We start from the raw sequence: 25,564 nt of genomic DNA on the forward strand, positions 1-25,564 counted from the left end.
CACGTTGAAATTTTCCCCAGTTTTTCCTGCAGATCGGGAGTCAAGCAATGCCTACCCCCGCGCTCCCGCACCAGTTGGGCGCTCCCGGATGATGCCCTACCCCTTTGGATCCACGTGGTCTGCAACCTGGTGCGAGCAGCCCGGGCTACAGGGTTGCCTGTGGTGTGGGTCCCAGGATGGAGGAGCCCCAGGCCGGCGGTGAGGGTGCGGGTTGACGGGGTGCGGAGGGTGCGTTGGTGGAAGGAGAAAGGGGCGCCCGAGAGGGTTTGGGCGGAAAAGGAGGCGTACCTGGAAGCAGGACTTGCGAAGAGCGTGCATTCCCAGTGGGCGAACGGGAATTCGAACGGAGAGAGGGTTATCTTGTGGGGGGCTACCCGTGGAGAGCAAGGCGCCCCCAGGGGTTGGATCGGTGAAATTGAGGTCGCCCCTGGGGAACAGGTGGGCAGAAAGGAGAAACCAGGTTGAGGGGACTGGAGTGCTCACGAGGTTAAGACCAATGGACCGATAGGCGCGCCCTGCAAGATTGGACCGGCAAGGAGGTGTCAGTCACCCCATTTCCCCTTCTGCTGCAGATGCTGCTCGGTTCTCTTGTCCCCCCAACTTTACCGCGAAGCCCCCAGCCTCAGAGTCCCCTCGTTTCTCCTTGGAGGCGCTGACGGGTCCAGATACGGAGCTGTGGCTTATTCAGGCCCCTGCAGACTTTGCCCCAGAATGGTGAGTGGTCTTGTTGACGGAAAAGAGGGTCCCGGTCCAGACCCCAAGAGCGGGTTCTTGAATTTGTCACAGGAAAGAATTAGAGGTGAGTCACAGAGCACAGTGAAAGAAACAAGTTTATTGGAAACTACTCCTTTACAGAGTAGAGTGTCCTCAGAAAGCAGGGGGAGAAACCCACAGCCCTTTGTTAGTATTTCTACTTATAAGAAACTATAAGGAACTATAGTTAAACTTGGAGTGTGCAGATAAGCTCACTAAAGGTAGGGGCTATTGGTGTTATCCACGACCATTAATCCTGCAACCTAAGCTTGCTCATTTATGTTATATTTAAGTAATTGGGGGCTGCATTCTTAGGACATTTGGACATTCTGCAGGCTTGGTGGAACATGTCCTGTATGGCCATAAATATTCTGTAATTATAATTGGTGGTCAGCCTGGGATGTGGTTATTTTCAGGCCATAAGCATGAACCTTGTAAGTGCCTAGCTACTCACTTTAAGATGGAGTCACTCTAGTCATGTTTTATTAAAAACCAGAGGCCAGCCAGGCGCAGTGGCTTGTGCCATCACTTTGGGAGGCCGAGGCGGGCAGATCACTTGAGGTCAGGAGTTCAAGACCAGCCTGGCCAACATGGTGAAATTGTCTCTACTAAAAATACAAAAATTGGCTGGGCGTGGTGGCAGGTGCCTGTAATCCCAGCTACTTGAGAGGCTGAGGCAGGAGAATCGCTTGAACCCAGGAGGTGGACATTGCAGTGAGCCGAGATCATGCCACTGCACTCCAGCCTAGGCAACAGAGCAAGACTCTCTCAAAAAAAAAAAAAAAAAAAAAAAACCTTCCCTCTCCTGTTCCACTTAAGCCTCTGCCCTCCCTGTTTCTCTCTGTAGCTTCAATGGGCGGCATGTGCCTCTCTCTGGCTCCCAGATCGTCAAGGGCAAGTTGGCAGGCAAGCGGCACCGCTATCGAGTCCTCAGCAGCTGTCCCCAGGCTGGAGAAGCGACCCTGCTGGCCCCCTCAACGGAGGCAGGAGGTGGACTCACCTGTGCCTCAGCCCCCCAGGGCACCCTAAGGATCCTTGAGGGTCCCCAGCAATCCCTGTCAGGGAGCCCTCTGCAGCCCATCCCAGCAAGTCCCCCACCACAGATCCCTCCTGGCCTGAGGCCTCGGTTCTGTGCCTTTGGGGGCAACCCACCAGTCACAGGGCCTAGGTCAGCCTTGGCCCCCAACCTGCTCACCTCAGGGAAGAAGAAAAAAGAGATGCAGGTGACAGAGGCCCCAGTCACTCAGGAGGCAGTGAATGGGCACGGGGCCCTGGAGGTGGACATGGCTTTGGGGTCCCCAGAAATGGATGTGCGGAAGAAGAAGAAGAAAAAAAATCAGCAGCTGCAAGAACCAGAGGCGGCAGGGCCTGTGGGGACAGAGCCCACAGTGGAGACACTGGAGCCTCTGGGAGTGCTGTTCCCGTCCACCACCAAGAAGAGGAAGAAGCCCAAAGGGACAGAAACCTTCGAGCCAGAAGACAAGACAGTGAAGCAGGAACAGATTAACACTGAGCCTCTAGAAGACACAGTCCTGTCCCCGACCAAAAAGAGAAAGAGGCAAAAGGGGACGGAAGGGATGGAGCCAGAGGAGGGGGTGACAGTTGAGTCTCAGCCACAGGTGAAGGTGGAGCCACTGGAGGAAGCCATCCCTCTGCCCCCTACGAAGAAGAGGAAAAAAGAAAAGGGACAGATGGCAATGATGGAGCCAGGGACGGAGGCGATGGAGCCAGTGGAGCCGGAGATGAAGCCTCTGGAGTCCCCAGGGGGGACCATGGCGCCTCAACAGCCAGAAGGAGCGGAGCCTCAGGCCCAGGCAGCTCTGGCAGCTCCCAAAAAGAAGACGAAGAAAGAAAAACAACAAAATGCCACAGTGGAGCCAGAGACAGAGGTGGTGGGGCCTGAGCTGCCGGATGACCTTGAGCCTCAGGCAGCTCCCACATCCACCAAGAAGAAGAAGAAGAAGAAAGAGAGAGGTCACACAGTGACTGAGCCGATTCAGCCACTAGAGCCTGAACTGCCAGGGGAGGGACAGCCTGAAGCCAGGGCAACTCCGGGATCCACCAAGAAGAGGAAGAAGCAGAGTCAGGAAAGCCGGATGCCAGAGACAGTGCCCCAAGAGGAGATGCCAGGGCCGCCACTGAATTCAGAGTCTGGGGAGGAGGCTCCCACAGGCCGGGACAAGAAGCGGAAGAAGCAGCAGCAGCAGCCTGTGTAGTCTGCCCCCGGGAAACTGAGGAACTAAAGAAAGCTGAAGGTGCCCACCTGGGCCACCAGAAGGTGACACCCCCAGAATCCCTCCCCAGAGACTGCACCAGCGCAGCCAGCAGGAGCCTGGCCTGGGAGGACGCTTTATTATTACACTGGGGGTTTCCTTGGCAGCTGGGGTCATCAGGGTACTTTCAAGAAGGGCTCGTGCAGGACATCAAACAGCCTCCGGGCCTGGATGGGAGGGAGAAAAAAATGAGGAACCAGTCATTAAAGGAGCTGTTTCCTGGGTAAATCTAGAGTGGGGTTTTGGTTCTTTATTTTCCCCTATACCCTCAAGCATTTATCCATTGAGTTACAAACAATCCAGTTACAATCTTTTTAAGTTATTATTATTATTATTTTTTTTTTTTTGAGATGGAGTCTTGCTCTGTCGCCCAGGTTGGTGTGCAGTGGCACAATCTCGGTTTACTGCAAGCTCCGCCTCCCGGGTTCACGCCATTCTCCTGCCTCAGCCTCCTGAGTAGCTGGGACTACAGGCCCCTGCCCAGCTAATTTTTTGTATTTTTTTTTAGTAGAGATGGGGTTTCACCACGTTAGCCAGGATGGTCTCGATCTCCTGACCTCCTGATCCGCCTGCCTCAGCCTCCCAGTGCTGGGATTATAGGTGTGAGCCACTGCGCCTGGCTAAGTTATTATTATTTTTTTGAGACAGTCTCCTGGTGTCACCCAGGCTGGAGTGCAGTGGTGTGATCTTGGCTCACTGGAACCTCCGCCTCCTGGGTTCCAACGATTCTCCTGCCTCAGCCTCCCGAGTAGCTGGGCCTAAAGGTGCCCACCACCATACCCGGCTAATTTTTGTATTTTTAGTAGAGACGGGGGTTTCACCATATTGGCCAGGCTGGTCTCGAACTCCTGACCTCGTGATCCACCTGCCTTGACCTCCCAAAGTGCTAGGATAACAGGTGTGAGCCACCGCACCCGGCCAAGTTATTTTAAAATGTACCATTATTATTGACTATAGTCACCTGGTTGTGTTATCAAATAGTATGTCTTATTCATTCTTTCTCTTTTTGTGTGTGTGTGGGGGGGGGGGGTACCCATTAACCTTCCCCATCTCCCTGCCAGCCCCTAACTACCCTCCCCAGCCTCCAGGAACTATCCATCCACTCTATCTCCATGAGTTCAATTGTTTTGATTTTTAGATACACAAATAAGTAAGAACATGCGATGTTTGTCTTTCTGTGCCTGGCTTATTTCACTTAACATAATAATCCCCAGTTCATTATGTTGTAATTGACAGGATCTCATGTTTTGTTTTTTTGTTTGTTTTTTTTTTGGAAAAGGGTCTCGCTCTGTCGCCCAGGCTGGAGTGCAGTGGCACAATCTCGGCTCACTGCAACCTCCACCTCCCGGATTCAAGCGATTCTCCTGCCTCAGCCTCCCAAGTAGTTGTGATTACAGGCACGCGCCACCACACCCAGCTCATTTTTTCATTTTTAGTAGAGACAAGGTTTCACCATGTTGGCCAGGCTGGTCTTGAACTTCTGGCCTCAAGTGATCTGCCCGCCTCGGCCTCCCAAAGTGCTGGGATTAGAGGTGTGAGCCACCGCGCCCAGCCAGGATCTCATTCTTTTTTATGGCTGAAGAGTATCCATTGTGTATAAGTACCACATTTTCTTTGCCTGGTCATCTGCTGATGGACACAGGTTGGTTCTAAATCTTGGCAATGTGAACTGTGCTGCAACAAACAGGAGTGCAGATACCTGTTCCATACACTGATTTCCTTTCTTTGGGGATATACCCAGCAGTGGGATTGCTGGATCATGTGGAACCTCAACTTTCAGTTTTTAGAGGAGCCTCCAAACTGTTTTCCATAGTGGTTGTACTGATTTACATTCCCACCAAAAGTATACGAGGGTTCCCGTTTCTTCACATCCTCGCCACCATTTGTTATTGCCTGTCCTTTGGATAAAAGCCATTTTAAGGCCAGGCACCATGGCTCACACCTGTAATCCCGGCACTTTGGGAGGTCGAGGTGGGTGGATCACCAGAGGTCAGGAGTTCGAGACCAGCCTGACCAACCTGGGGAAACCCCATCTCTACTAAAAATACAAAAACTAGCTGGGCATGGTAGCGAGTGCCTGTAATCCCATCTACTCAGGAGGCTGAGGCAGGAGAATCGCTTGGATCCAGGAGACGGAGGTTGCAGTGAGCTGAGATCATGCCATTGCACTCCAGCCTGGGCAACAGAGCGAGACTCCATCTCAAAAAAATAATAATAATAATAAGCCATTTTAATGGAGCTGAGATGGTATCTCATTATAGTTTATTTTTGGTTTTTGGTTTTCTTTTTTGAGATGGAGTCTCACTCTGTCACCCAGGCTGGAGTGCACTGGTATGATCTCGGCTCACTGCAAGCTCTGCCTCCCAGGTTCATGCCATTCTCCTGCCTCAGCCTCCTGAGTAGCTGGGACTACAGGTGCCCACCACCACACCCAGCTAATTTTTTTTTGTATTTTTAGTAGAGACGGGGTTTCACCATGTTAGCCATGATGGTCTCAATCTCCTGACCTCACGATCCACCCGCCTCGGCCTCCCAAAGTGTTGGGATTACAGGCGTGAGCCACCATGCCCGGCCTATTTTTGTTTTTTTTTTGAGATGGAGTTTTGCTTTTGTTGCCCAGGCTGGAGGGCAGTGGTGTGATTTCAGCTCACTGCAACCTCCGTCTCCCGGGTTCAAGAGATTCTCCTGCCTCAGCCACTCAAGTAGCTGGGATTACAAGCATGCGCCACCACACCCAACTAATTTTTATATTTTTAGTAGAGATGGGGTTTCGCCATGTTGGCCAGGCTGATCTTGAACTCCTGGCCTCAAGTGATCCGCCCGCCTCGGCCTCCCAAAGTGCTGGGATTACAGGCATGAGCCACTGCACCCAGCCTCACTGTAGTTTTGATTTGCATTTTTCTGATGATCAGTGATGCTGAGCACCTTTTCATATGCCTGCTTGCCATTTGTATGTCTTTTGAGAAATGTTAATTCAAATATTTTGCCCACTTTTTGATTGGATTATTATATTTTATCCTATAGAGTTGTTAGAACTCTTATCTTCTGATTATTGATTCCTTGTCAGATGGTTAGTTTGCAGATATTTTCTCCCATCCTGTGTGTTGTCTCTTCACTTTGTGGAATGTTTGCTGTGCAGAAGCCTTTTATTCTTTTTTTTTTTTTTAATTTTTGAGATAGAGTTTCACTCTTATTGTCCAGGCTGGAGTGCAATGGCGCTATCTTGGCTCACTGCAACCTCCACCTCCCGGGTTCAAACGATTGTCCTGCCTCAGCCTTCCGAGTAGCTGGGATTACAGGCATGTGCCACCATACCTGGCTACTTTTTTGTATTTTTAGTAAAGATGGAGTGTCTCCATGTTGGCCAGGCTGGTCCCAAACTCCTGACCTCAGGTGATCCAGCTGCCTCAGCCTCCCAAAGTGCTGGGATTACAGGCCCAAGCCACCGCACCTGGCTTAGAAGCTTTTTAATTTGATGTGATCCCATTTGTCCATTTTGCTTTAGTTTCCTATGCTTATAGGGCATTACTCAAGAAATCTCTGCCCAGTTCAATGTCCTGGAGAGCTTCTCAATGTTTTCTTGTAGACGTTTCATGCATTGAGGTCTTAGATTTAAGTCTGTAATCCATTTTAATTTGATTTTTGTATATGGCGAGAGATAGCTATCTAGTTTCATTCTTCCTCATTGGATTGCTTCTGCTTTGAGACAGGATCGCTCTGTCACCCAGGCTGGAGCGTAGTAACACGCTTATAGCTCACTGCAGCCTCAACCTCCTGGGCTCAAGCGATCCTCCCACCTCAGTCTCCCCAGTAGCTGAGACTACAGGCACGTAGCAAGCTCACACCACCATGCCCAGCTAGTTTTTTTTATTTTTAGTAAAAGTGAGGTGTCCACTTGCCCAGGCTGGTCTCCAACTTCTGGCCTCAAGCAGTCCTCCCGCCTTGGCCTCCCAAAATGTTGGGATTACAGGTGGAAGCCACTGTGTCTGGTCTTTGGTTCTTTTTTCACCTTAAAACTTTGGGGTCTCAGGTTGTGTTTATTTGGGGCTCTCTCCTTCCCCCAGCTCCTTGGGTTCTTTCCCAGAGCTCTTACCTTCTGAGGGCCCAGGCCTGGGCATAAGGCCAGATCTTCTCTTGATGCGGCGATGAGCTGTTCCAGAGACTGAAAGGTGAAAGTGAGGGGTCAGGGCAGTTGAGCACAAAAGCCTCCCCTGTCCCAGCTGAGGAGGGGCCTCAGATATTCCCCAGGGGAGATGAGGGCCTGTGGGAAGGCAGGACGGGCCAAGGGGTGGGCAGGGAGATGGAAGGAAATGGGTGACAGGCCTTCTAAAAAAGGCAAGGGGACAGAAATGCCTATGGGGCAGGGGAGCCATTCCTTACTCCAAATGTGGTCAGGAGGGTCTGACTGTCCGTTTTGTTGACTGACTTCACGGTGGTCAGACATTCAGTCACCTGGAAAGGGTGGAGGCAGGAGTGTGTCAGAAGAAGAAAGGCCAGCAAGACTGAGCCTAGGAGGGCGGGGCTGGGTCACAGCTGTGTCCCCAGACTGCCTGGCGTGCAGGAAGCACTCAATAAACACTTTTTTTCCCAACTGATTAAAAAGTCATCTCAGGCTGGGCGTGGTGGCTCATGCCTAATAATCCCAGCACTTTCGAGGCCGAGGCGGGAGGATCACCTGAGGCCAGGAGTTCAAGACCAGCCTGGCCAACACACTGAAACCCCATCTTTACTAAAAAATACAAAAATTAGACAGGCATGGTTGTGGGCACCTGTAGTCCCAGCTACTCAGGAGGCTCAGGCAGGAGAATCACTTGAACCTGGGAGGCAGAGGTTGCAGTGAGCCGAGATCATGTCATTGCACTCCAGCCTGGGCAAGAGAGTGAGACTCCATCTCAAAAAAAAAAAAAAAAAAAGGAATTAGGCAGGTAATTGGGCAGAGGGAACAGAAGGGGCAAGTGCTTGGAGAAGCGAGCTAGGCCTGGGAGAAGTGAAGTGTGAAGTGGGGGCCACAGGGCTTCTGAGCCTGACGGGCCCTTGTTGAGCCTGGTGAGAAGTCTGGGCTTTCTCTTGGGGTACTGGGGAGCCATGGGAGGGTTTTGAGCTAGGGAGGGTAGCAGCAGATTTGTGCTCAGGAAAACCCCTCTAGCTGCAGTTTCGGTGGGATGGGCCAGGAAAGACGAGGCCCAGGGATGAATGGACAGTGCCTTAAGATTGGAACTGAAGCTCAACCACCCAGGAGCTGCGGGGAGGCCCAGGCAGGGATGGGAGGTGAGGTGGCCTCACCCGGGAGACGAAGTCCTGCTCTAGCTTCTCCATCAGGAGGTCCGCTGGTTTCTGCTCATAGGCCTTGTAGGTCTCCAGGTACCGCCCAGCTTCCTCGGGGCTGGGATAACAGGATACAGGGCAGCCGGGAGGTGAGGTATCAGATTATAGATTTGCTTCATTATGGTCAGTCGTAAGAATTGCCAATACTAGGCCGGGCGCGGTGGCTCACGCCTGTAATCCCAGCACTTTGGGATGATGAGGCAGGCAGATCATCTGAGGTCAGGAGTTCGAGACCAGCCTGGCCAACATGGTGAAACCTCGTTTCTACTAAAAATACAAAAAAGTAGCTGGGCTTGGTGGTGTGTGCCTGTAGTCCCAGCTACTCAGGAGGCTGAGGCAGGAGAATCGCCTGAACCCGGGAGGCGGAGGTTGCAGTGAGCCAAGATCACGCCATTGCACTCCCGCTTGGGCAACAAGAGTGAAACTCCATTTCAGAAAAAAAAAAAAAAAAAAAGGCCGGGCGCGGTGGCTCATGCCTATAATCCCAGCACTTTGGGAGGCCGAGGTGAGCAGATCACCAGGTCAGGAGATCGAGACCATCCCGACTAACATGGTGAAACCCCATCTCTACTAAAAATACAAAAAATTAGCCGGGCGTGGTAGCGGGCGCCTGTAGTCCCAGCTTTTCAGGAGGCTGAGGCATGAGAATGGCGTGAACCCGGGAGGTGGAGTTTGCAATGAGCCGAGATCGCGCCACTGCACTCCAGCCTGGGCGACAGAGCCAGACTCCGTCTCAAAAAAAAAAAAAAAAATTGTGGTTGCTAAAAATCAAAATTCCAGCCCATCCCCCCGCCAAATACAACCTGGTAGTAACCACTGCTGGGCGCATCTTGATATCTTTTCTGGCTACAGGCCAGCTCTTGGGAGCCCAACCCCACTTCTGCCTGGGTAACCCTGGGCCAGTGGTTTGCTCTCTGGGCCTGTTTCCTCACTGTAAAGTGGGGTGGTCAGGCATAGTGGCTCATGCTTGTAATCCCAGCACTTTGGGAGGCTGAGGCAGGAGGATCACTTGAGCTCAGGAGTTCAAGACCAGCCGGGACAACATAGCAAGGTGTTGTCTCCACAAAAAATTAAAAATTAGCCAGGTGTGGTGGCGCGTGCCTTTAGTCTCAGCTGCTCGGGAGGCTGAGGCAGGAGGACTGCCTGAGTCTGTCAAGTTGAGGCTTCAGTAACCTGTGATAGCCCCACTGCACTCCAGCCTCAGCAAAAGAGCAAGACCCTGTCTCAAAAAAATAATAATAAAGTGGGGAGGATGGTATGACTTTGAAGATCAGAGAATACTCTGGAATGCTCTGTAAGTGCCAAAAGCCACGCCTGGCACTGCTGAAGAAATGTTAGCTATTTTGGAAGGGAAGTCAGCACACAAAGTGTTTGTACTGGGTTTGACAGGAGGAAAACCAGAAACACTGCTTATTTTCCCGCTGCAGCAAGAAGCCAACCTCATGAAATGTTCAGCTTCCAACCGGGCACAGTGGCTCACGCCTGTAATCCCAGCACTTTGGGAGGGTAAGGCGGGAGGATCACCTGAGGTCAGGATTTCAAGACCAGCGTGGCCAACATGGCAAAACCCCGTCCCTACTAAAAATACAAAAAAATTAGCTGGGCATGGTGGTGCACACCTGTAATCCCAGCTACTTGGGAGGCTGAGGCAGAATTGCTTGAACCCCCAAGGCAGAGCCGAGATCGTGCCACTGCACTTCAGCCTAGGGGACAGAGTGAGGCTCTGTATCAAAAAAAAAAAAAAAAAAAAAATTAAGACCTTGTTTTACAGATGAGGAAACTGAAGGCCAGAGAGAGGCAGTGCCTGCACCAGGCCCACACAGGAAGGAGAAGGGAAGGGCTGGGCAGGGTGGGATGGGGGAGCAGGGACCAATCCCAGGTAGAGCCTGAATGAGGCAGGGAAGCCCTCATCTTACCTCCAGGCGAGGATCAATGTGCAGTCGGCCAGGATACACATCTTAGCCAGCTCCTTGAGGGCCTGCTGGGGATCTTTCTGGAGGAGAAAATCAGAATTAGAAACCTAGAAGCCAGGAATTACAAAAATTAGCCAGGCGTGGTGGCAGGTGCCTGTAATCCCAGCTACTAGGGAAGCTGAGGCGGGAGAACTGCTTGAACCCGGGAGGCAGACGTTGCAGTGAGCCAAGATCGCGCCACTGCACTCCAACCTGGGCGACAGGGTGAGACTCTGTCTCAAAAAAAAAAGAAGAACAAAAAAAGAATTAAAGCCTGAAAACACAGTAGCTCAGGATGCCAAGAGCCTCTCACCCAATTGTCACTCTCTAAGCTCCTACTGGGTGCCTGGCCCGTGCTAAGCAGTGCTAGGACCCAGCAGTGGCTGAGACAGCCCTGACTCTGCCCTCCCAGGGCTCACAGTCTGATGAGCAGGACAGACCTGTCCCCAGACACTGATGATCTGGAGTGGCCAGGGTGCGATGTGGGAGCCAGAGGAGGGACTGAGCCTGCCTGGGGGATCAGGGAGGGCTTCTTGGAGGAGGGGACATTAGAGTTGAGACCCAAAGGAGGATGAGGAGGAGGAAAGGATGAAAAGGAGACCAGAAAAGGGAATTCCAGACATAAAGAACAGCATGGGCAAAGGATGGGAGGGGAAAGAGGGCTTGAGGAATTATAATTCGCTCCCTACGGGAGAGAGGATGTGAAATTCCATGAGGAGCATGGAATCTTAGAGACGGGCCTGGAGAACTGGGTAGAGGTTGGAGGTCACACAGGGCCCCATAGGTCATGGAAGGGAGCAGAACTTTCTCCTAGGGTGCTTAGGAGCCATGTGAGTTTTATGATCTTTTTAATTTTTTTCAGACGGAGTCTCGCTCTGTTGCCCAGGCTGGAGTGCAGTGACATGATCTTGGCTCATTGCAACCTCCACCTCCCGGGTTCAAGCAATTCTCCTGCCTCAGCCTCCTGAGTAGCTGGGACTATAGGTGCACACCACCATATTTTTTGTATTTTGTAGAGATGGGGGTCTTCACTATGTTGCCCAGACTAGTCTCGAACTCTTGGCCTCAAGTGATCCTCCTGCCTCAGCCTCTCAAAGAGCTAGGATTACAGGCATGAGCCACTGCACCCAACCCAATGGAAGAGGAATGCTTGAGGCCAGGAGTTCAAGACCAGACTGGGTAACATAGCAAGACCCTGTCTCTAAAAATTAAAAAAAAAAAATCACCTGGTGGGGGTGGCTCACGCTTGTAATCCCAACACTTTAGGATCACCTGAGATCAGAAGTTCAAGACCAGCCTGACCAACATGGTGAAACCCCATCTCTACTAAAAATACAAAAAATTAGCCGGTCATGGTGGTACGCACCTGTAATCCCAGCTATTCAGGAGGCTGAGTCAGGAGAATCACCTGAATCCAGGAGGTGGAGGTTGCAGTGAGCCAAGATTGCACCACTACACTCCAGTCTGGGCGAAAGAGCGAGACTCTGTCTCAAAACAATCAATCAATCAATCAATCAATAAAAATTAGCCAGGCATGGTGTCATCCCAGTTGCTCGAGAGGCTGAGGCAGGAGAATCGTTTGAACCCAGGAGGCAGAGGTTGCAGTGGGCCAAGATCTGGCCATTGCGCTCCAGCCTGGGCGACAGAGGAGACTCCGTCTTAAAAAAATAAAAGAGAGAGATATGGCCAGGCACGGTGGCTCATGCCTGTAATCCCAGCCTTTGGGAGGCTGAGGTGGGTGGATCACCTGAGGTCAGGAGTTCAAGACCAGCCTGGCCAACATGGTGAAAACCAGTCTCTACTAAAAATACAAAAATCAGCCGGGCGTGGTGGTGCATGCCTATAATCCCAGCTACTCAGAAGGCTGAGGCAGGAGAATCGCTTGAACCCCAGAGGTGAAGGCTGCAGTGAGCCAAGATCAAGTCATTGCACTCCAGCCTGGGCAACAAGAGCGAAACTCCGTCTCAAACAAACAAACAAAAAACAAAAAGAAGAGATATTTAGGTGGCAGGATCTGGGACTAATTGAAGGGGATGTGGGGAAAGAGGAAATAGACAATTTTGCCCTCCCCTCTCCTTGCCAACATAGTGTCTTGGTGACCCATGTCATCTCACATGTGAAAAACGTTCCTCGCTGAGGTTTTAGCTGCATTTCCTCTTGGAAGGGATTCAACAGCCCACTGCACAACCTCAAAGCCCAGTGAGGCTGGCTAGGGAGCGACCCCTGCTTACCACATCCACCTGGACGAGCAGGACCCGCAAGGCGAAGTTCTTCCCCAGGCTCTGCAGCCGCCCGTGGATGTAGTCTGGGTGCAGGTTGTGGTAGCGGAGGCTGGTGGGGGCAGGGAGCGGGAGTTGAGAGGTCTCAGTCTCTTCGAGACCCCCAAAGCCCTTTTCCCTCTCACTGGAATACTAAGGGCTCAGAGTACGGCATGGGGGACAGAGGGTCCTGAGGCCCACAGAGGGTAAGTCACTTGCCCCAGGTCACTCTTCCAAGAAGATGCTCCGCAGGGATTGGCAGCCAGGGCCACATGGCTGTGCTTACCTAGAAGACCAGACCCCTGGCTTCTTCACGAAGAGGGGAAGAGACTTGGGCTTCAAGGGGAGAACAGGTGCCAGGGGCCCTAGAGAGTGTGGGCACGGGGACACTGCATGGCTCACGGTGGGAAGCAGGGCCCACTGCCAGCCTATCTGCTCTGGCCTTGGAGGGCTACGGTGAGGGCTTCATGACCCAGGGAACTAGGACTGGCTCTGCCCAGCAGTCTGCAGCTGTCACAGCCTGCAGGGAGCACAGGAATTCAGAGGTTTCACTTCCTCTGTCTGGCCCTGTCTGCAGAGGGGCCCCTAGGTTGGAGGGGAAAGTTGTTTAACTAGGGTAGAGATGGGAGAAATCCTGCCTCTCATCAACTCCAGTCAAGGATGTCTGGGACATGAGTGACCCAGTCCCTCCTCCGTCAGATCCAGGAGTCTGGGCCCAGCCCCTCCTCCCTTAGACCCAGGAATCTGGCCCCAGCCCCTCCTCCCTGAGACCCCAGGAGTCCAGGCCCCCAGCCCCTCCTCCCTTAGACCCAGGAGTCCAGGCCCCCAGCCCCTCCTGCCTCAGACCCAGGAGTCTAGGCCCCAGCCCCTCCTCCCTCAGATCCCCAGGAGTCCAGCCCTCAGCCCCTCCTCCCCCGGACCCAGGAGTCCGGCCCCCAGCCCCTCCTTCCTGAGACCCAGGAGTTCGGGCTCCAGCTCTTGTTGCACTGGGCACCTCCAGGCCAAGACCCCCTGCCTCCAACACAGGGTCCCACCAAGGCCCAGAACCTGCAGGACCATGCCCAGAGGCTTCTCATAGAACAGTCCAGAACACTGGGACATGACCCTCCCAGGCCAGTGGGGTGCCCTTCCTGAAGTCTGGGGTGGTGCCGCAGAGCTCACCTGAGGAACAGGGCACAGGTGCTCTGGCCCAGCACATAGTCAGGAATTACGTCGCCAAATTCCCAGGGCACATTGCGCACGAACTTCAGTACGGGATTGCCCCTCTGGGGAGGGACGAAGGGCAGAAGCCATCAATAGGGATGACCCTTGATAACCACAGGGCCCTCCTCCACCTCTTCTTGCACCTCCTCCCTCCTCCCACCTCTTCCCACACCTCCTGCCTCCTCGAACCTCTTCCCACACCTCCTCCCTCCTCCCACCTGTGCCCAGGTCTTCTCCAGCTTCTCTCTCCTCCTAACCCTGGACAGTCCCTGATCCTCTGATCCAGGCTCCTCCCCTCCACGCCCACTGGCACCAGGCCTTTCCTAAAGGGTCCCCGGGTCTGTCTCCAGCTCAGCCCTCTCCCCCCAGCCCCAGTCTGCGTGTCCTGTGGTCCTGAACACTTCCTGCCCTCACGCCCAGCAAATTTTTGTGTTTTTAGTAGAGATGGGGTGTCACCATATTGGCCAGACTGGTCTCGAACTCCTGACTTCAGGTGATCCACCTGCCTCAGCCTCTCCAAAGTGCTGGGATTACAGGCGTGAGCCACCACACCCAGCCTCATTCAGTACATTTTGAATAAATTAACAAACCTGGGGTGAGGAAACAGAGCTACATCAATACAGCCACAGCCCCAGCAAGTAGAGCTGGGGCACTCTCAACCCACACACTGCTGTCGAATGAATGAATGAATGAATGAATGAGAACCAAGTGGCTGGAACTCAGACCTCCTTCCACTGGAGTCATCCCTAGAACAGCGTTTCCCACTGAAAACCTCAAGGCCCCACTTCTCCGTCTCCCTCCTCACCTGCCGAGGGCTCACAATGATGCTGTTGGATTTTGCCCCGGGTTTCAGGGCCTGGTTGGGGGTCTCTCCTGCCAGGGGCTCTGACCCTGTGGGGCACGTGGCCCCAGCCCCTTCCAGAGGCTGTGAGATGGCATATTCGGCGTAGGTCTGAGGGGCCGCCTGGGCCGAGGTGTCCACAGTGGGAAGGCTCTGTGTAGATCGGAATAAGGGCTTGGCCTGTGGGGAGAAAGGGAGTTTGCAGGGGACTGGTTGGGGTGAGTGGAGGACATCTGAGGCCCTATGAGTTCCTCTCCCCTTTCTTTTTCTTTTTTTGAGACAGTCTTGCTCTGTCACCCAGACTGGAGTGCAGTGGCACGATCTTGGCTCATTGCAACCTCCACCTCCCGGGTTCAAGCAATTCTGCCTCAGCTTCCCAAGTAGCTGGGATTACAGGTGCCCACCACCACGCCCAGCTAATTTTTTTTTTTTTGAGATGGAGTCTTGCTCTGTCACCCAGGCTGGAGTGCAGTGGCGTGATCTCGGCTCACTGCAACCTCCGCCCCCCAGGTTCAAGCGATTCTCCTGTCTCAGCCTCCCAAATAGCTGGGACTACAGGCGTGTACCACCACGCTGGCTAATTTTTGCATTTTTAGTAGAGACAGGGTTTCAACATGTTGTCCAGGCTGATCTCGAACTCCTGACCTCAGGTGATCCACCCGCCTCGGCCTCCCAAAGTCCTGGGATTACAGGTGTGAGCCACAGCACTTGACCCCTCTCCCCAGTTTAGGGCTGCCCATCCTCCTTCCTCCTAATGTCCCTTCCAGAAGGCTGAGAGCTCAAAATCTGAATTCAGCCACTTCTCCCCCACTCCTCAGCCTCCACTCTGGTCCCAGCCACCAGCGTTTCACCCTTGGACCACTGAAGTCACTTCCTCACCAGCTCCTTGCCCACACCCTCGCCCCCTGGAAGTCTGTCCCCTAACTAAGTCCTCATGTCCCTCCTCTGCTCAGAGCTGGTGGGTGGCTCCTGCCTCAGAGTGAAAGCCAAAGCTGTCACCATCACCCACAAGGCTCTAGATCTGTCCCTGCTCCTTGCCTCAGAAACTACACCTTCTACCACTTCTCCCTTGCTTTCTCTACTCCAGCCCCACCGGACTTCGTGCTGCCCTTGAACACGGCAGGCTCTCTCTGACCTCAGGGCTTTGGCACTGGCTGTTCCCTCTACCCCAGATGTCGCCACGGCTCACTCCCTCACCTCTTTCACGTCTCTACCAAGATGTCACCTCCTCAGAGAGGCCCTCCCTTGACCTTCCTATCTAAAGTAGGAAGGGGCCAGGCATGGTGGCTCATGCCTGTACATCCCAGCACTTTGGGAGGCCGAGGTGGGTGGATCACTTGAGGTTCGAGACCAGCCTGACCAACATGGTGAAACCCGTCTCTACTAAAAATACAAAAATTAGCCAGGCGCGCTCCTGTAATCCCAGTTACTCGGGAGGCTGAGGCAGGAGAATCGCTTGAACCCAGGAGGCAGAGGTTGCAGTGAGCCGAGATGGTGCCAGTGCACTCCAGCCTGGGCAACAGAGCGAGACTCTGTCTCAAAAAAATAAATAAATAAATAAATAAATAAATAGAGTAGGAAGGTCCTCTCCCCCATCACGCCCTACATCCTTAGCCCACTTTCCTTTTCTTCATAGCCAATGGTCATCACCCGTCGATTGTTTTCCCTTGGGAAGGAGATTTCAATATTGCCAGGTCCTTCCATTTACCAAAATATGTCTAAAGTGTAGATTTTTTTAAGATTGCAAAACATGGCGATTCTTAAACACGAGCAATAAATTCATGTCTTGAAAAATCCGGGTGCTGGCCTCGTAAAACACATCAGGGGCTACCTGCTGAATGCCAGTGTCTGGCCTCTGCCTTAGCCCTCTCTTAGAACCACCCATCCATTTCACAGATGGGGAAACTGGGACCTGGGGAGGACCAAGGACTGTTTCCCCAAGTCGTCCGTGGCCCCCAAATCCACTAACCCACACCCTGGTCCCACAGGCCCCATCCTATCCTCTTCTTCCTAACACCCCCCAGCCTCCCAGGGGCCCCGCATCTCCTTGTCCTACCACTCCAGGAGGGACCTCATCCTCGTCGAGGGGTATCACAAATTTCTTCCTTGCTGGCGGCCCTGAGGGCTGGGGCACCCCCTCTTTGTCCTTCCCAGGGTCCATCTGGAGCCTGAAAGGGAAGGTGCCAGGAGCGAGTGAGCCACTGGCGTCTACGTTCTCATCCCGCAGCAGGAACCCCCCACTCACAGCCGTCCCCCACAAAACTCCGAGAGCTCCATAGCGTCAGGTCCCCAACACCCAGCGCTAGAGGCTCTGTAACGCCACGCCCCTTTGACCTCCACCTTCGGCTCGCCCCGCCCCTTACAGGTCCACAAGTCCCATCGCTCCGCCCCTCGCCCCCACCGGATTCTATTGGCTCCGTCCCCACCGTCCCCCGCCTTCCGTTCGTCCGGCCCCCGGGGCTAGCATCTGGACGCCCTCCCCACGCCTGGCCTTGTCCATCTCTCAGACTCGGCAATGATTGGCTTCCGTGGCTGCCAATCTCCACCCGCAGTCTCCGCCTCCCGCACCTGTGGTCCGGGCCTCACGGTTTCAGCGCCGCGAGGCCTCACCTGCTGGTCTTGGAGCCTCAAGGGAAAGACTGCAGAGGGATCGAGGCGGCCCACCGCCAGCACGGCCAGCGTGGCCCAGGGCTCGCAGCACTTCCGGCCTCTCTGGCCCCGCTCCCCAGGAGAGTAGAGCACAGAGCAGGGCGATCTCTGTACAACTCTCTATGGTCCTGGAGGACCGCGGAGGTCGTGGGAGGAGAGAGATGTGGCCTGAGGATCTGGCTCCCAAACTGTTAAGTTTCAAAGCCCTTACTGAGCGCTTCTGTGTGCCCAGAATCCTGGCAGGGCTCAGTGGAGAACAGATCGCAGGAGATCCAACTTGGTCCCTCCTCTCAGTAAGGAGAGACTTAAGTTTGAATCCAACTCAGACATTGACTTGGCTTCAGTTTCCTCATTCATTCATTTATTCCACACCTATTCCCCCCACGCGCTTCCTCTCTTCCCGGTCCTGTGCGAGTCCGTGCTGGTGACACAGCAGTGACCAACGACAGCCCCGTGTTGTCCTCCCGGAGCTTACGGTTCAGTAAGGGACACAGACACGTTCCCAGTGATGACCCAGAATGGGCAGGTCTGGGATGGGAGATCCCGGGAGAGCCGTGGGATGGGGGTCAGGGGGAGCGCCTGACTCAGCCCCGGAGTCCGGAAGGGCTTCCTGGAGGAAGGGACATCTGAGGAGGGGCCTGGCTGATGAGTTAGTATTAGTCACTTCCTGAAAGGATAGTATCACACTGTTCTAACTTGCAGCTCTCTGATTACTAAGGAAATGGAATGTTTTTTGTGAATGTATTGGTCTTGTAAATTTTGTCTTCTGTGAATTGCTTGCTCATATTCCTTGTCCATTTTTAAAATGGGTTGTATGGCTTTTTTATTACTATTAATTTCTAGGGGTACTTTATGGATTCTGATTCTAATCCTTAGTTACCTATATTGCAAACATTTCCTCCTAGTTTCTACTTTGGGCTTTAACTTTAGTTATTTTTGGCACAGAAGTTATTTGTGTTTATGCGCAACTGTTTATCAATCTGTTCCGTTCTGACTTTTGCTTTTGGTGTGTTAAGAGCCCTGCCATAACCCAGGGTCATAATGATAAATTCTTTTTTTTCTTTCTTTTTTTTTTTTTCGAGACGGAGTTTCGCTCTTATTACCCAGGCTGGCGTGCAATGGCGCGATCTCAGTTCACTGCACCTCCACCTCCCGGGTTCAAGCGATTCTCCTGCCTCCTTAGTAGCTGGGATTACAGGCATGTGCCACCATGCCCGACTAATTTTTTTGTTGTTGTTGTATTTTTAGTAGAGACGGGGTTTCACCATGTTGGCCAGGCTGCTCTCAAACTCCTGACCTCAGCTGATCCACCTGCCTCAGCCTCCCAAAGTGCTGGGATTACAGTGCACGGCTATAATGATATATTCTATCATTTCTTTTATCTACGTAAAAGATAAAAGCCCCGTGTTGTCCTCCCAGAGCTTACGGTTCAGTGAGGGACACAGACACGGTCCCAAACAGTGATGACCTAGAATGAGCAGGTCATCTGGCTTTAATCTATGCAAGATTTATTTATTTATTTATTATTTTTTGAGATGGAGTTTTGCTCTTGTTGCCTAGGCTGGAGTGCAATGGAGCAATCTAGGCTCACTGCAACCTCCGCCACCCACATTCAAGCAGTTCTCCTGCCTCAGCCTCCCAAGTAGCTGGGATTACAGGCGCCCGCCCCGCTAACTTTTGTATTTTTAGTAGAGACGGAGTTTCACCATGTTGGCCCTGCTGGTCTCGAACTCTTGACCTCAAGTGATCTGCCCACCTCAGTCTCCCAAAGTGCTGGGATTACAAGCATGAGCCACGGTGCCTGGCCAAGATTTATTTTTGAAAGTGCACCGAGGTTGTTGTTTATGAGTGATGTAATCAATTGTCTCAAGTTGACCAAAGGTAGATCTTTTCTCCACTGTTCTGAAATTCTACCTTTATCACATACCAAATTCCCATACACACACGTCTATTTCTGACATTTCTGTTATGTTCATTGATCTTTTTATTTATTCTTGCCTGCATGTACATGACATCCCTCTGTTTCTTTCTTCACATCAGTCTTTCATCTATGGGTATCTATCTGTGTCTACATTTTCCCATTTTACTTAATTTTTTTTTTTTTTTTTTCTGGGCATGGTGGCTAATGCATGCAATCCTAGCACTTTGGGAGGCCTAGGCGGGTGGATCACCTGAGGTCGGGAGTTCGAGACCAGCCTGACCAACATGGAGAAATCCCATCTCTATTAAAAATACAAAATTAGAGTCCCGGCGCGGTGGCTCACGCCTGTAATCCCAGAACTTTGGGAGGCCGAGACAGGCGGATCACGAGGTCAGGAGTTCAAGACCAGCCTGGCCAATATGGTGAAACCCCGTCTCTACTAAAAATACTAAAATTAGCTGGGCATGGTAGCACGCACCTGTAGTCCCAGCTACTCAGGAGGCTGAGGCAGAAGAATCGCTTGAACCCGGGAGGCGGAGGCTGCAGTGAGCCGAGATTGTGCCACTGGACTCCAGCCTGGGTGACAGAGCCAGACTCTGTCTCAAAAAAAAAAAAAAATTAGCCGGGCATGGTGGCACATGCCTGTAATCCCAGCTACTCAGGAGGCTGAGGCAGGAGAATCGCTTGAACCCTGGAGGCAAAGGTTGCGGTGAGCTGAGATAGCGCCATTGCACTCCAGCCTGGGCAACAAGAGTGAAACTCCATCTCAAAAAAAAAGAAAAAAGAAAAAAATTTTCTGAGACAAGGTCTTGATCTATTGCCCAGATTTGTTGTCCTGAACCTTGCTCACCTCAAATGCCTTTTTCTTTTCACCCTAACAATTGAAATCCAGAATTCTAGGCTGGGCGCGGTGGCTCATGCCTATAATCCCAACAATTTAGGAGGCCAAGGTGGGCAGATTGCTTGGGCTCCAGAGTTCAAGACCAGCCTGGGCAACATGACAAAACCCCATCTCTACAAAAAAACACAAAAATTGGCTGGGCAAGGTAGCTCATGCCTATAATCCCAGCACTTTGGAAAGCTGAGGCAGGAGAATCACTTGAACCCGGAGGTGGAGGTTGTAGTGAGCCAAGATCACGCAATTGTACTCCAGCCTGGGCGACAAAAGCGAAACTCCATCTCAAAAAAAAAAAAAAAGCTATGTGTGTTGGTGTGCACCTGTAGTCCCACATACTCAGGAGGCTGAGGAGGGAGAATTGCTTGAGCCCAGGAGGCAGAGGCTGCAGTGAGCTGCGATTGTGCCACTGCACTCCAGCCTGGGTGACAGAGTGAGACCAAAAACAAACAAACAAACAAACAAAAACAGAAAGAAAAGAAAGGAAAGAAAAAAGAAATCCAGAATCCTAGGTTCTTAGTATTGTTTCTTGCAATGTTAGAAGATACAGGGGCCAGGAGAGGTGGCTCACGCCTGGTAGGAAGGGAGGAGAATCAGTCTAATAGTCTCATCACTAGGTATAATTTTCCCCCAGGAGGCCGGGCACAGTGGCTTACGCCTGTAATCTCAGCACTTTGGGAGGCCGAGGCAGGTGGATCACGAGGTCAGGAGTTCACGACCAGCCTGGCCAAGATGATGAAACCTTGTCTCTACTAAAAAATACAAAAAAAATTAGCAGGGCGTGGTGGCGGACGCCTGTAATCCCAGCTACTCGGGAGGCTGAGACAGAGAATTGCTTGAACCCAAAAGGCGGAGGTTGCAGTGAGCCGAGATTACGCCACTGCACTCTAGCCTGGGCGACAGAGCGAGACTCCGTCTCAAAAAACGAAAAAAAGAAAAAATGAAATATGCCTCTGTATCCAAGACCATACAGCGATTCTAGAAGTAGGTCATCCCAAGTAGAAGGGCTTGTGACTCAGTTATCCCCTTGGGGAATGGAATTGCCAGACTTAACCCTGCAACTCCTGCGTTTTCTGCCAGGGGGCGATGGTGCACCACAAGAGGATTGGAAGTGTTGGGGAGCCGGGGCCTCTCTGCTCCGCCAGAACCCAGCGGGGGCAGGACCCCCTAGAAGGCGGCCCATTCCGCGCTCCCGATTCATTTCCTTGAAGCAGAAGTGCGGTAAAGGGCCCGCCGCCTGCGATCAGTGGAATTCTGAATCGGTTAACATTAGTTAAGAGCGAGGGGAAAAAGTTGCCCTGGGTTCTACGTTATTTCCAAGTTGGCAAGTTGGATGTTGGATTTCTACCTTCAGTTTCTTTTCTTTTTTTCTTTTTCTTTCTTTCTTTCTTTCTTTTTTTCTTTTTCTTTCTTTCTTTCTTTCTTTTTTTCTTTTTCTTTTTCTTTTTTTTTTTTTTTGAGACGGAGTCTCTCTCTGTCACCCAGGCTAGAGTGCGGTGGTGCGATCACACCTCACTGCAGCCTCAACCTCCCGGGCTCAGATGATCCTCCCACATCAGCTTACCGAGTAGCTGGACCACAGGCGCGCGCCACCACGCCTGGCCAACTTTTGTATTTTTTTTGTAGAGGCGTGGCGGGGGCGGGGGGGTCTCACTATAGCCCAGGCTGGTCTCCAACTCCTGGGCTCAAGCGATCCTCCCTTCTCGCCCTCCCAAAGCGTCGGGATTACTGTAGTGAGCCACTGCTCCCAGCCTAAGCTGTTTCAAAACTAAACTTTGGAATCCCGGATTCGAATCTCCCCGGCTCCCAGAGTTGCGCGTTCGAATCCCCCAGCCGTATCCAAGCTCCGATTCCGCCTCTTTCTTCCAAACGCCCCAAGTTCCAGAATTCAGCCGCAACTCCAGTTTGGGCCACTCCCCAGCTACGGCCCCTGCTCCCATCCCAAACCTTCCCCTCCTCTCAACTTCGAGCCCTTTGTTCGCCCCGGAACGGGTGGGGTGGGGACGGAGACTGTAAGGACGGGACCCTCACCGCCAATTCCGCCAAAGGGGACTTGAACGGGGTCGGAGAGCAGCCCGGCCGAAGGCTCTGGAAGCGGGCACCGCCGGGGGGCGCAGTGACCAGGCTGGCGTCCCCACCCGCCTCTAAACTTAGCCGCGGTGACGCGCGGCCCGGCGATCGCGGCGGGGCCGGGGACGCAGGGGGGCCCGAGTGGAGGGGGGCGGCTCGGCTCGGCGAGCCTCTATTTATAGCGCCCGGAGCCCGAAATAGCGCGGAGCGGAGCGGCCGGGATGACGCGGGAGCCGCCGGGGGCTGACTCACCCGGCCCCAAGCGGAGGCCCCCGGATGGGGGGCAGTGGAGGCGCCTAGCCCCTACTCCGCGTCCTCCCGGGCACCTTTTTTGGTGGGACATCCCAAGTCTCCGCTGGAGAGGCTGTGGATGGATGTACAGCAAAGGAAAGATCTGCAGCATGAGAGACTGAGGTTGGATCAGAAGTGGGACTTCCACACACACAAAAAACCCCAGAACTGGGCCGGGCGCGGTGGCTCCCGCCTGTAATCTCAGCACTTTGAGAAGCCGAGGAGGGCAGATCACCTGAGGTCAGGAGATTGAGACCAGCCTGGCCAGCATGATGAAACCTCATCTCTACTAAAAATACAAAATTAGCCAGGCGTGGTGGCGCATGCCTATAATCCCAGCTACTCGGGAGGCTGAGGCAGGAGAATCGCTTGAACCTGGGAGACAGAGGTTGTAGTGAGCCAAGATCGCGCCACTGCACTCCAGTCTGGGCAAAAACAGCGAAACTCCATCTCAAAAAAAGAAAGAAAGAAGAAAAGAAAAATAAAGACAGCATGGAGGACCTATTTATACAAAATGAGAAAGGCGGAAAGAGGGGAGGTGAACCAGATATACATACTTGTTTCTCACCAGCAAGAGAACTGGGATGTTCTGGAGGCAAAGGAATGGACTCAGGGACCCTGGGTAGTTGCCATTCCAGAGCACATGCCATTCTCCACTTGTCACGATTTCTTGCATACTGTTCCCATTCCCTAGAATGTTCTTCCTTGCCTTCTCAGCCTTGAGAACTCATGTACCTCCAGGACCTGGTGCCCAGGGCAATTCCTTTATTATTATTATTATTATTATTATTATTATTTGAGACAGAGTCTCGCTCTCTCACCCAGGCTGTAGTGCAGTGGCATGATCACGATTCACTGCAACTTCTGCCTCCCAGGTTCAAGTGATTCTCCTGCCTCAGCCTCCTGAGTAGCTGGGACTACAGGCGCATGCCACCACACCCAGCTAATTTTTTATTTTTAGTAGAGATGGGGTTTCACCATGTTGGCCAGGCTGGTTTCGAACTCCTGACCTCAGGTGATCCACCCGCCTCAGCCTCCCAAAGTGATGGGATTATAGGCATGAGCCACCGCGTCCAGCCGGAGCAATTCCTCAAATAAAAACTCCGTGACCCACTGAACTGGGAGCCCCATAAGGGCAGGGTCAAGGCCATCTCAGTCATCGCCTTGTCCCCAGCACTGCCCAGCACAGGACAGGCCTTGGGATAAATTAACTGCATGAATAAAAGGTGCCGGTGATAAAATAAAATGACATTTCCCAAGTTATAATAGCAAATGTTGATTGCATGCTCTGTGACCGGCACGCATGATTCTGAGCCTTATCTCCTGTGGGCCTCGCTGCAGCCCTGGAGGGATGTACTTTTATTATTATTATCACCGCCATCCCTATGTTAGAGATGAAGACACCAGGCCCAAAGGGGCTAAAAGTACTGGATCTCACTGCTTGCACTCAGAGCTTTCTCTTAAACCTAGGTCACCTTGGCTCCAAAGGTGTTCAGTTTCCAGCATACATACATCTGGGTCCTGTGGAACCAAAAGCTAGGGAGTGAGTCTCAGCCTGCAGCCCAAAGAACCTTAGGGGGTTCCCCAGCACCCCTTTGGGGGTCTACAAGTACAAAATTATTATCATAAGCGGGGCGCGGTGGCTCATGCCTGTAATCCCAGCACTTTGGGAGGCTGAGGCATCAGGCGGATCACGTGTGGTCAGGAGTTTGAGACCAGCCTGGCAAACATGGCAAAACCCCATCTCTACTAAAAATACAAAACATTAGCCGGGCATGGTGGTGGGTGCCTGTGATTCCAGCTACTTGGGAGGCTGAGGTGGGAGAATTGGGAGACGAAGTTTGCAGTGAGCTGAGATTGGGCCACTGCACTCCAGCCTGGGCAACAGAGCAAGACCTCGTCTCAAAAAAAAATTATTATCATAATAATATTGACATAATATATGATACACCATAATAATAATACTTAGTTGGGGGGTGGGGTCTCAGCCTTCCCCAGGCTGGAGTGCAGTGGCGCGATCTTGGCTTACTGCAACCTCCACCTCCCGTGTTCAAGCGATTCTCCCGCCTCAGCCTTCCAAGTAGCTGAGACTACAGTCATGCACCACCATGCCCCGCTAATTTTTTTGTATTTTTAGTAGAAACGGGGTTTCACCATATCAGCCAGTGCAGTTTCCATGATATTGCAACAGACCAAACGCAGACACACACGTGAGGACCCAGCTGTCTTCTGTTAAGCCTGACTTGAAAGTGATTTGCAAAAATTAAAACGATGCCCTTCCTCTCACTAAGTTTTTGTTTCAGGCTGTGCATGGTGGTACATGCCTGTAATTCCAGGACTTTGGGAGGTCAAGGTGGGAGAATGGCTTAAGCCCAGGAGTTCAAGGCCAGCCTGGAGGGCCGGGAGCAGTGGCTCATGCCTGTAATCCCAGCACTTTGGGAGACTGAGGCGGTGGATCACCTGAGGTCGGGAGTTCAAGACCAGCCTGACCAACACGGAGAAACCCATCTCTACTAAAAATACAAAAATTAGCCGGGCGTGGTGGCACACGCCTGTAATCCCAGCTACTTGGGAGGCTAAGGCAGGAGAATCACTTGAACCCAGGAGGTGGAGGCTGCAATGAGCCAAGATCGTGCTATTGCACTCCAGCCTGAGCAACAAGAGTGAAACTCCATCTCAAAAAAAAAAAAAAAAAAAAAACCAGCCTGGGCAACTTAGGAAGACCCCTATCTCTACAAAAAATGTTAAAATGAGCTGCGCTTGGTGGCACATGCCTACGTTCTCAGCTGCTTGGGAGGTTGAGGTGGGAGGATCACTTGAGCCTAGCAGGTGGAGGCTGCAGTGAGTCTTAATTATACCCCTGCACCCCAGCCTGGACAACAGACTGCGACCCTGTCTCAAAAAAATTTTTTTTTATTTTGGAAAACATGGATATTTTCATGTAAAAGATATAACTTACATTAACATACATTTAATTTTTAATTTTTATTTTTTTTGAGATGGAATCTCACTCTGTCGCCCAGCCTGGAGTGCAATGGCGCAATCTTGGCTCACTGCAACCTCCGCCTCCCAGGTTCAAGCAATTCTCCTGCCTCAGCCTCCCGAGTAGCTGGGACTACAGGCATGTGCCGCC

The 25,564-nt window shown here is 52.4% G+C and overlaps 2 protein-coding genes across 27 annotated transcripts in view; one reads left to right on the forward strand and one right to left on the reverse strand.

Moving 5' to 3' along the window:
- The first annotated feature begins 64 nt into the window (after positions 1–64).
- POLR1G (RNA polymerase I subunit G) lies at positions 65–3,254 on the forward strand. 2 transcript variants are annotated; one of them, XM_003817526.6, is made up of 3 exons: positions 65–198; positions 573–714; positions 1,601–3,254. In XM_003817526.6, the coding sequence occupies exons 1-3, from the start codon at positions 177–179 to the stop codon at positions 2,967–2,969; spliced, it is 1,533 nt and encodes a 510-aa protein (XP_003817574.5). In that variant the 5' UTR covers positions 65–176; the 3' UTR covers positions 2,970–3,254. The 2 variants fall into 2 exon arrangements, with proteins under 2 accessions (XP_003817574.5, XP_034801506.3); XM_034945615.3 differs by having other exon boundaries at positions 96–204.
- ERCC1 (ERCC excision repair 1, endonuclease non-catalytic subunit) overlaps positions 813–25,564 on the reverse strand; it is a 71,894-nt gene continuing 47,142 nt past the window's right edge. For 4 of the 25 annotated variants that reach the window (XM_063600399.1, XM_057300526.2, XM_057300528.2 and 1 more), the window contains 9 exons: positions 16,662–16,773; positions 14,570–14,785; positions 13,723–13,826; positions 12,535–12,634; positions 10,268–10,344; positions 8,310–8,409; positions 7,407–7,478; positions 7,120–7,188; positions 813–3,193 (listed from right to left, as the gene is read on the reverse strand). In XM_063600399.1, coding sequence (XP_063456469.1) covers positions 3,143–3,193; positions 7,120–7,188; positions 7,407–7,478; positions 8,310–8,409; positions 10,268–10,344; positions 12,535–12,634; positions 13,723–13,826; positions 14,570–14,785; positions 16,662–16,766 — 894 coding nt within the window. In that variant the 5' untranslated portion in view covers positions 16,767–16,773 and the 3' untranslated portion in view covers positions 813–3,142. Of the gene's footprint in view, positions 3,194–5,422; positions 7,189–7,406; positions 7,479–8,309; positions 8,410–10,267; positions 10,345–12,534; positions 12,635–13,722; positions 13,827–14,569; positions 14,786–16,661; positions 16,950–17,006; positions 17,115–17,173; positions 17,917–25,564 lie in introns of those variants that run through there. The other 21 variants (XM_063600401.1, XM_063600402.1, XM_057300529.2 and 18 more) reach the window with 17 other exon arrangements.

This window comes from Pan paniscus, chromosome 20 (genome assembly GCF_029289425.2).
Source record: "Pan paniscus chromosome 20, NHGRI_mPanPan1-v2.0_pri, whole genome shotgun sequence".
Classification (NCBI taxonomy): domain Eukaryota; kingdom Metazoa; phylum Chordata; class Mammalia; order Primates; family Hominidae; genus Pan; species Pan paniscus.